The sequence below is a fragment of the Aegilops tauschii genome, chromosome 6 (assembly GCF_002575655.3).
Source record: "Aegilops tauschii subsp. strangulata cultivar AL8/78 chromosome 6, Aet v6.0, whole genome shotgun sequence".
NCBI lineage: Eukaryota > Viridiplantae > Streptophyta > Magnoliopsida > Poales > Poaceae > Aegilops > Aegilops tauschii.
In genome coordinates this window covers 49,789,936-49,800,014 of record NC_053040.3, presented here as the reverse complement: position 1 = coordinate 49,800,014, position 10,079 = coordinate 49,789,936, and the positions used below count along the sequence as shown (strand labels likewise).

The window sequence follows — 10,079 nt, the reverse complement described above, 5'->3', positions numbered from 1 at the left end:
TTAACCTCTCGATAATAGGGTCACCCCACAAGGTGGTGCCGGCGACAGGACGGTGCGGACGATTGACAGTGGTTAGGACGGAGATGGGAAGGCACTAAGTAAACCACACCTACATATGCAAACTAAGAGTTATTTTGAGCTCAAATTGCATATAAATCAAATGAACTACCACATATAATTCCTCCCAAATTAATAAAACCTACAAATTAATCACTATATAAAGCATTGCAAGAGCTAATCTAGCAATAAGAGATGAAAGGACAAATTTGCTTTCCTTTTAGATCACTTGAATGGATGGGGGCCTTCAAATCTTGACAAAATTTGGGCAAAATGTGTGATGAGCTCGATGTAGAGGGGAAGAACAGAGGGCAGAGGTGGAAGGGGAGAAACAGAGCGAGCTCGATCGCAGGTGGACGAAGGGTTTATATAGGACGACCTTTAGTACCGGTTCGTGCTACGAACCGGTACTAAAGGTGCTGGAGGGGCCCCAGACTGACAACATCCTGCTACCACTCTCTTTAGTACCGGTTCGTGGCACGAACCGGTGCTAAAAGTTTGGCACGAACCGGTACTAATGAGAGCGGCCCGCCTAGCTGTTGGAACCGGCACTAATGGTCACATTAGTGCCAGCTCAAATACAAACCGGGACTAATGAGCTGAACATTAGGCCCTTTTCCACTAGTGCACAAGTGTTCTAACTTCCATGTAATTCCAAGTGTTACCTCCACTTCAACTCAAAACAAGCATTATCAGGATTTTTCCAAGAATACCTTGTCTGATGAAACCGTGCGGGAGTGGAGGACGTGGGTGCCACTACCGGAATCGCACCCTATGCCGACGGCCAGGGCCGCCGGCATAGCCATGACTAGCTGTCGGGTCAGGCCTATGCCGACGGCCCCCGTCGGCATAGGGCCGTCGGCAAAATATCCGTCGGCGTAGCCAGGATGACCGTCGGCATAGAAAAGCCGTCGGCATAGATCCTATCCCGACGGTGGCCGTACATCTATGCCGACGGCCCTGGCCGTCGGCAACGTCATCGCCTAACGGCGGCCGCCGTCAAGTGCTGCCCAATGGCTTCTCGCCACGTGGCGAGACGCCGTTCAGCATGGGCGTGTCTATGCCGACGGCCTAGCCGTCGGCTTAGTTTGAAATTATGCCGACGGCTAGGCCGTCGGCATAGACACGCCACGTGTCAGAAACTGGGCGCTCCTGGGGCAGGTCTTTGCCGACGGCCTAGCCGTCGGCATAGTTTCAAACTAAGCCGACGGCTAGGCCGTCGGCATAGACGTGCCACGTGTCGGCCACTGGGAGCTCACGCCAGGCCTATGCCGACGGCTAGGCCGTCGGCATAGATTCTGTCGAGTTTTTTTTTCTTTTTTCTGTTTCTTTTCAGCTCAATTCATTTGAATATATAACAAACAGCATATATAACAAACAGCATATACACAGCATCACACAACAAATTGGCATCGCTAAGAAGCATCGCAAAGCATCACACATATAAGTATCATCACCACAAAGCATATAAGAATCTCACAAACAACAATAAGATAAGAAACATCGCAAGCATACAAGTATCATAGCATCGAGAACAAGCATACAAGTATCATAGCATCGAGAAAGGCTTAAGCGCCAGGACGTCGAGCACCGCGGAGGTCGTCACCGCCAAGACCGAAGAAGCCCAGGTCGTCACTGCTAGCGGCAGCGCTACCGCAAAGACCGCCTCCACGTCCGCCTCCGCCTCCGCCTCCGTGGATCGGAGTGGTCGGGCTCCGTGTCTCGGGAGTGTTGCGAAGACCACCGGCAACGGTAGATGCACCTGTTCCCTGGATGTTGAAAATATATATTAACGGGATATAAGATTGTGTTGAAAGGCATGACATGCTTTGGGTGAATTGATTGGGGATGAACTAACCGGCGAGGGGCCAGCGTTCTGTGCCACAAACTCCTCAAAGGTCAGCAGCACTAGTTGTGCTGGAGGACCCTCTGCTGATGGCCATTGAGGACACCTGCCGGCCGCCATTTCCTGAAAAGCGTGCTGCATCTCGCGATCCCTCTGCTGATGGTATGCATGAAGGCGGTCGTGCCACGCCATGGTCTCCTGGCGTGTGTACTCCATGTAGGCCTACAGTATGACATGATGAGACTCATAAAACTACTAAATGCGGAAAATAAAGGGAACAATGAAGATAAAAGGGAAAATACTTACAGTTTGCTGCTCCTGAAAGAGGGACAGTGACGGTGCACTGCTCATGTGCGTGCTCGTGCGCTGGCTCAGGGTCGGGTCGATCCGACGGAGCTGTGTGTAGGAGATAGACGGAGTGATCACAGCATCGAGAACCGCCTCCCGACCGTGCTCCTTCGGCCCCATGCCCACCACCACCCTTTCGTCCAGATCCGCTGCAATGGGGTCAGGTGTGTCAGGATGTAACGCCAGATACCCATCGGAGTAGGCCTTCTTCCTATGCGCGGTCTTCTTGCCGTAGTACTTGGGCTCGCCAGGCTTGGGGTCCTTCCGCGTATGGGCGATCTCCCACGCCTGCATGTGTGAGAGCGGCCGCTTCAGTTTCTCCTCCTGCACCACCATAGAGCGGTTAGTCATACATAAGAAAGTAATGGTAAATAGAAGAAGAATGTTTAATGGGGTTAGTCATACATTAACTGCCTTGTGGAGATAGTGGTTTCGGTTTCCCTGAGCATGTACTCCCTCCTTCCCTCGGTTAGCCTTGTTTTTGACTCTCATAGCCGCCCAGGCTCCAGCCTCATCACACCAAAGATCCACCAATGCCGCCCAGGACTCGTCTTTTCCATAACACCAATTTGGACACACCTACATAATAAAAGCATAATGGCATGTCAACACGAAACGGTGAAATGTACCACAAGGTAATGAAAGCATAATGAAAAATCTTTTATACTTACCGCCAAGAACTCGTCCCTCTCCAAGGTAATGCCCATCCTCCGCGCTTCTTCCTTGGTCATCTTCACACCAAGATAGTCGTGGTAGTATGTCGAGATGGCCACATAGCGCACCTCGTACTGCATCTGGCGGGCCTTCTTCTTGCATTGGCGTAGCACGATCTGGTCCGCTCTGCCCCTGTGCTCCGGGAGAACTCGATAGAATTTCTACAATCATGGGGGAGGGCCGGCTCGGGTGGGGGGGGAGGGCAGGCACGGGCGATGCAGGTCCGGAGCAGGCGGCGGAGGGCCGGCGCCGCGGTCACCTGGCGCAGGGGGGATGCGCGCGGGGCAGGGGTGATGGCGGGGTGACCTGAGTGTGGTCGGGCACGGGGTGGCCCGGGCGGGTGCGAGGATGGGGCGGCCCGAGCGTGGCCGGGCACGGGGTGGCCCAGGCGGGTGCGGGGACGGGGCGGCCGGCCCGGGCGGGGGAGATCAAGGGCGGCGCGGGTGGAGCGAGCGGCGGCGTGGGGTGGCCGGACCGAGGACGGGGCGGCTGGCCCGGGCGGGGGCGGGGACGGGGCGACGGCAGGGCAGAAGCTGGAGGCGGCGGGGTAGATCGAGGGGCGGCGCTGGTGGAGCGAGCGACGGCGTGGAAGAAGGGGGCAGCGGCGGCGGGGCAGAAGGGAGGGAGCGAGCGGCGTCGAGAATGAGTGGTTGGGGAGGGGCGGTAGTGGATAAGGTGGCCCTATGCCGACGGCCAGGCCGTCGGCATAGGAGTGGTCCCACCTGACAGCGAGAGGGCCATCGAGTGGATATGGTTGGCTCTATGCCGACGGCCCGGCCGTCGGCATAGATGGGAGGCCTATGCCGACGGCCCGGCCGTCGGCATAGATGGCAACAACTTTTTTTTGAAAAAATAGTCCCACCTCGCCGAGGGAAAAGCAATTTGACCTGTTTAAATAGTTCACTAATCCATACGTTATAAGCTCCGGTATTCATTAGACTTATATGAAGAAAATGGGCAATTGCTGTGAACTTTTCAGTGCCCGGGCAGCCGGCCCGGTGCCCGAGCACTAAAAGGTTCACAGCAATTGTACATTTTCAATGATGAATACCGGAGTTTTTAATCAATTCAATTATTACATTTTTAGATTCTTAGTTTACCGTCTGTATGGGACCCGGCACCTGGAGGGCGAAACGGACGCGTCGGGTCTACACGGAGGGGATCTTGCCGTGGGTCTGGCCCGGATGTTGCTCCAAAGTGTTCCTATGGGCTGACCTACCACAACCGGGTGGATAGGTCCACTGCTCAAAGCTTGAAAAAGGTTCCACAGTGGTATTAGGGTAGACTTGTGGTCCGCCAAGCCAGGTAAATAACCCCTATATACTGGATTCATTTATTAATTTGTGAAAACTGAAAATATAAAACCTTCAAGTAGTATAGGCTAATAAGTTCTCACTTTGCAGCTATATAAATCTCATACGAGGTAACATGAATGAGGAATCTAGGATCATAGAACCGACAGCCCATAACTACCTGACAACATCTAGAAACTTTGTAAGCTAATTGCCAAATTATATACGAGTGACAAACAAAGACATCTTGAAACAATATATTTAAGCAAAGTGCTTAAAAGGCAAAGGTTGTACAATAACTGTGAGCGAGCACTAGGTTTTATAGTGTTCCAAAGGAACGGTTATGTGAAATGACAATTGATATAAGCATGTGTTGATAAACTGGATGAAAATAGCACATGTTGCTCCAGGGGCGACTCGGGAGGTGACCTTCCCATCCACCACCGCCCCCTCTGCCTCCACCATACTCCTCACAGTAGCCTTAGAGAATGGAGGCAAAGCCCACTCCGCTCAAGGACAGCGATGGCGGGGCTCCTGCTAGGACCTCTTCCTCCTTCCTTCCTTCCTTCCTCTCCCCCTCCCCATGGTCCTTCTCCTCCTTCCGTATTTGGCTGCGTCTGTCGAGATTTCCTCGGAGATCCGACTGGCTAGCATCCAGCTTGGGCCATCCCGATGGCTGGCGGAGCTGACTGCACCCACATCAACCCAGTGGGCCAAGTGGTACATTGTGTTCGGATCCCTGACATGGAAGGGGCCGTCTTACTTCGAGGTCGTGGACATGGCTAAGGGCCACGGCCGCCTCCTTCTCGCCCAGTGGTCAGGGTGCCGTCGGGGTGGACCGCCCGTTCTCGTCCATGCTGGATGGGAGGTTGGCTGCTCACCGACAAATCTGGTCTTTGTTGATCATTATGTGTTCACTGTTGGCTGCTACAAGTGGACGGAAGATCTAGTCTTCGTTCACCATTATGGGTTCGTTGTTGCTGCCGCAAGTGGTCGCGATGCCGGCATGGAGTGATCCTTCCTCCTTGATGTGTCGTGGGACTAGAAAGGAGGGGTCTTTTCATCTTGCCACCAATGAGTGTTGTTTTGTGGGTTGGTGTCAGTGTGCGGGCATGGTGGGGAACCTGGACGCCGAGGCGGCGGCCCCAAATGGCGGTCCACTAGATTGGCTTTTCAGCAGGCATCTTAGCAGTGTTTATGGATGCATCTTGTAGTCATGTGGGCGACAGACAATGTAGGTTGGGTGATCCTGGTGTTAGTGGTGCCTCGGCAATGGTGGTTCCCAGATCATGCTCTGGAGGTATTGTTTGGTGGCGGCATCTATTCCCTCGAGGTCGGCAGGTGCTCGGTACTATTCGGTGCGACGCGGGTGAGAGGATCCAGGCGGAAACCGCACTGGAGATCATGGCCGTGGGTGTTGCGCCCTTCTTGGGGGTGTCGTTGTGGCCCACTTGTCGTGCTAGTACTCTGGGTGAAAACCCTTTGTTCCCCTCCTGAGGGCCTTGTCGTGGTGCCCAGGTTTATTTCGGCGCGCTGCGCTGCCACCGGCGGAAATTTTCGGATCCTTGCTTGAAGCTTCCTCGGCTATGGCGTGGGCAGCCACACTTGCCTCCTATTCTTTTTACACGGGACCTTAGTGGTGCCACCCGCGGTCCTCATTTCCACACACAGGCTTGGGCTACATAATCTGGAGCGGGAGGGCAGGGAGCCCTCTCTGGCGGCAACTTGGTGTGAGCAGCGCAATAAGGTCTAGCAATTTCCCTTGGTGGAGAGTGTCTTTCTTTGTCACAGTCTAGGTTGCTTTGTGGTAGGATGTGAACTCTCCTATATTCATGTTTTTTTGTTTGTGCTTGTGAGAGGATCCCTTCATAACCATGTATCAGTTTGGCTATTTGCTTTATTTATAAAGCGGGGTGGAAGCCCTTTTGGTAAAATGCTCTAGTATAGTTGGTTATCAATCACCAGCGCAGAGGGGACAGCATGCAAATTGCATTCACAGTTTCACACTTGGTAGGCCCATAGCGAGAAAAAATATCAATAGAAATTTTGCAACCAGTACAATTTATAACATAAAGATATCCACGAAGCATCTGAAATAGAAAATATTCATTATGCTAGCACTTAAAGACAAGCTTACCTACTAAATTTGTATTTCACGATAGCATATATGTCTGAACAATCACCTTAGGCATTGCGCAAAACTTCAGCTCCACCATGTCCACCACCAATGCCAGTACCTACAAGCATATGCAGTCAGGGAACCAACGACAGTCTATCGAAAAGAGAAGTATATATGATGGGGCCTCAGTGAGATATTTATATTAAATCACATATATAATTTCACAAAAACAGCTCAGCTCTTTCTTTCGGATATAAGCTTAGGTTTGGTAGAACATTAGGAATAGATAGAAAAAAAAACACCCTCTGGTCGGGTTTATAGGACCAAGGCAGAGCGATGGGGTAGAGACCGGCTTTTCAAATTTGGTAAGGGCCAACGAGCGCACACTCTTTGCTGGGAAATAAATTTGCTGTGCAATCGCCTGATGAATTCACTGATCGTTCAGATTACACATCAATTAATGCTGAAAACTCACCCCAGCCCTCTCTTGTGCGGCTCGCCCGCAGCCCGGCTCTCTGGCAGCAGCTCGCGCCTGCATGGCACGTGCATGACCCATCGGAGAGGCATTAATCATGCATTCACGGGCTGCTGATCTAAACAGTAGACCACGCAAAAATTTGGAAGCTAAACATGTGTCTTTGATTTGGAGAGATGCCCCAATTTTTTACTTCTAGAGAGATGGTGCGACGATTCAAACTCCATTCCTCGTGGTTAATTGTAGTCAGCTTCTCCATTTTCTTAATTTTGGGGAATCAAATAAAAAGAATGTTCTGAAAAAAGTGTATACTCACTAGTGTCACGAAACTGAAGAATATGCACACTCACACTAATAGGGACGGAGAAGTAATCTAAAATTACTCTTATGCTCGTTCCATGCCATATCGGACAAAAGGATATACCCATACCAATAAATCCAGTAATAAAAGTGATGATGACTATTCATATCTGAAAAGATGAAATTAGCTCGACTTATTAATTTTCACTGCCACAAATGAACTTGCCTCTCTTCCCGCAGGACTATTTAAAAGTAGTTAAAAATAAACAACATTCTTAAAGACCAAACCAAGTATGGTTATAAAATAACTACCAGGATCAGTGATAACGATAGATCTCTTTAACGGAACCGTGAAGTGAATGTGGATATCTGTTAATCTGAAGAGTCATATCAAATTAATGGTACTCCAATTTAATTAAGGCGGGGTACCCCTAAAAATGGGAGTAGTAGCTGAAGTTGAGGGGGTAAACGGTAATCTGCATGTCATCATTGTTTTTCTTAAGGGAACCCAACATCAAGGTGACCACGGGGTTCAGTTAATTGAACTCAACATCAAAGTACATAGTTAAAGCGTTACAACTTTCTACAGAAGCAGAATTGGCATCATGTTTTGCAAGATCATATATAATCATCACATAGAACGTCAACAGACAATCATAAAAGAAACACTATGAAACAACATACTTTACATATTAAAGACATCATCAAGCATAAAAAAGTAAGTAATATGAATTTTATCTGAACATTAAAGAATGAAAATGCAATCTATCAAACCAGTTATCAAAACATAAGTTAAGACATGCTATTACCTGCAGTATAGACACTTTCGAATGCATGGACGTTGAATCTGTGCCCGTTGGTTCGGGGAAGTTCCTTCAATTGCAATGTGCTGAGTTCAATCATAAACAGGCCGATAAACGTCTCCAGGAATATCACATTACTGTTCTCCGCAAACCCTAGCATCCTTGTGCACTCCTTATTTAGATTCTTGCAAAGTAGCTCGTACTTCTTCTCTGCATTCAGAGAAAGTAGCTTGTCTATCTCAATGAGTTTTGAGTTCACCCACGAACTAACACCATCACGATCTGTCTTCCAGTCATAAAACACAGCCCTGTAGTCCCACTTTAACAGAAAGAGGAAACCAAGCCCACGGTCGTCTGCCCGCAAAATCGAGTATTGGCTCCTGTGGATCAGATGCAATTGGCAGGGCACAGGTATGACGGCTAGTGTTAGTGTCTCCCTATCCAAATCAAACTGAACGATGCATGATGAATTACCAACAAGGATCCAGTAAAGAGAATTCCCAGCAAGCACAGCGGGCTTGTCCGGATTGCTTAAGAAGTCCCAGGATGGAAGCAGCGTCTATATGGGATCACCCCATTCGCTGGTCTCCGACGAGTAAACCCATGCAAGCAATCGCCTATTTTCTTTTCCCTCCTCTGTCACTAGCAAGATTACATGAAAGTGGTCTAATCCGGCGCGGCGAAGCACCGCCCCATTGATCCACCACTGCAAGAGCTTATAGCCTTATAATCATCGAACCCCCAGGGGAAGGCAATGCGGTGCTTGTCGCCGCTGACAGGATCCCACACCAGGATCGGGCGCCACGATGCCGGTGGTGTTCTCCGGGGGCACCTCCATGGTAAGTGGAGAATGAGGACGAGACCATCGCGGCATCCAAGAAGCTCGCGGTAGCCTTCTTCTCGGTTGGCGGCCGGCAAGTAGAAGCGGCCCTCCGGGCCATCCGGCAGACGATTGGGGCGATCCATGGTGGGTACGAAGTAGATGTCGTGAAAACTTCCCTCAGCGTAACTAATATCGAAGAAACCGAGAAGAGGAGCGTTGCGGCGGTGGTGGAGGCGGAAGCGGCGGAGGAAACCCGGATCTGCGACGAGGCTGCGCCAGGGATTGCACACGAGGGAGGCGCGCGGGAGGGAGGACGGCTGCGGCGGGAGGCGGAGGAGGACCTCGGAGAGCAGGTCCTCGTCCTCCAGCGGCGGCCGCGCCGTCGAGCGGAGGCGGCGATGGCTCGTCATCCCTCCCCTCCCGATCCCGACTGCTCCTCGTGCGGGAAGTCAAATCTGAGATTCTAGTGTATAGGAGGACTAGAGGAAGAGACTCACACTCTACGCGTGTGCGACTGAAGCCCAAGTCTTGTTTTTCCGGAGAAAGGAAGTACAGCTATAGTCACCGAAAGCCCACTACAGACAAAACAGATTAATCATACTACATCTGTCTTATGATATGTTCTTTTTCGCTAGCGCTAATAGTGTCAAAAAAGTCTGATATTACTCCCTACATAAAAAAAAGTCTCATATTACTCCCTCCGTTCCTAAATATTTGTCTTTGTAGAAATTTTAACAAATGACTACATACGGAGCGAAATGAGTGAATCTACACTTTAAAATTTATCTATATACATCCGTATGTAGTAGTCCATTTAAAATCTCTAAAAGAATAAATATTTAGAAACGAAGGGAGTATATTATAAGACGGAGGGAGTAGAAGTTACCGGTGCTCAATTCCCTGGAAAAGGATTACCAGTGCTAAAAAAATAGAAGTTATCGCAGAACCTTTTTTAACCTTACGACAGGACTTCTATTAAAGGTTTCACTATTGGAATTTTCGTATACACCGAGTGCCAGGCTCTGCGCCGAGAGCTAAAGCATGGGCGCTCGGCAAACTTACAGACGCCGAGATATTGCAGAGAGTAACACTTGGCAACATGGTGACACTCGGCAAAGGAACAATTTACCGAGAGACAAACAGCCGTCGCATGACAACGTGTTGCCACATGGCTCATCTAGCGGCGAATAACGGCACGATCATGGTGGCAATGCTTTGTGGAGAGCCACTCTAGGCAAAGCTCCGGCTCTCAGCAAACTTTTAATCCCACCTTGCCTAGAGACAAGCAACATGACCGGTTTA

General features: G+C 50.2%; 2 protein-coding genes across 2 annotated transcripts; both read right to left on the bottom strand.

Moving 5' to 3' along the window:
• Positions 1-1,368: 1,368 nt before the first annotated feature.
• On the bottom strand, positions 1,369-3,121 carry LOC120967341 (uncharacterized). The gene is made up of 5 exons (XM_073500614.1): positions 2,923-3,121; positions 2,657-2,830; positions 2,210-2,539; positions 1,916-2,125; positions 1,369-1,826 (listed from the first exon to the last, which is right to left on the bottom strand). Exons 1-5 carry the CDS (start codon positions 3,043-3,045, stop codon positions 1,626-1,628), a joined length of 1,038 nt encoding a protein of 345 aa, XP_073356715.1. The 5' UTR covers positions 3,046-3,121; the 3' UTR covers positions 1,369-1,625.
• Positions 3,122-6,276: 3,155 nt separating this feature from the next.
• LOC120967340 (uncharacterized) lies at positions 6,277-9,262 on the bottom strand. Its single transcript, XM_045229658.1, has 2 exons — positions 7,961-9,262; positions 6,277-6,494 (listed from the first exon to the last, which is right to left on the bottom strand). Exon 1 carries the CDS (start codon positions 9,185-9,187, stop codon positions 8,621-8,623), a length of 567 nt encoding a protein of 188 aa, XP_045085593.1. The 5' UTR covers positions 9,188-9,262; the 3' UTR covers positions 6,277-6,494; positions 7,961-8,620.
• Between the last annotated feature and the right edge of the window lie 817 nt (positions 9,263-10,079).

Bases quoted from the DNA above. Each gene is read 5' to 3' on its own strand.
- LOC120967341 (XM_073500614.1), bottom strand. From the start codon at position 3,045: ATGCAGTACGAGGTGCGCTATGTGGCCATCTCGACATACTACCACGAC. The intron at 2,540-2,656 runs GTATGACTAACC...TCACACATGCAG, and splicing joins ATCTCCACAAGGCAGTTAAT to GCGTGGGAGATCGCCCATAC. The intron at 1,827-1,915 runs GTTAGTTCATCC...TTCAACATCCAG, and splicing joins AGAACGCTGGCCCCTCGCCG to GGAACAGGTGCATCTACCGT.
- LOC120967340 (XM_045229658.1), bottom strand. From the start codon at position 9,187: ATGACGAGCCATCGCCGCCTCCGCTCGACGGCGCGGCCGCCGCTGGAG.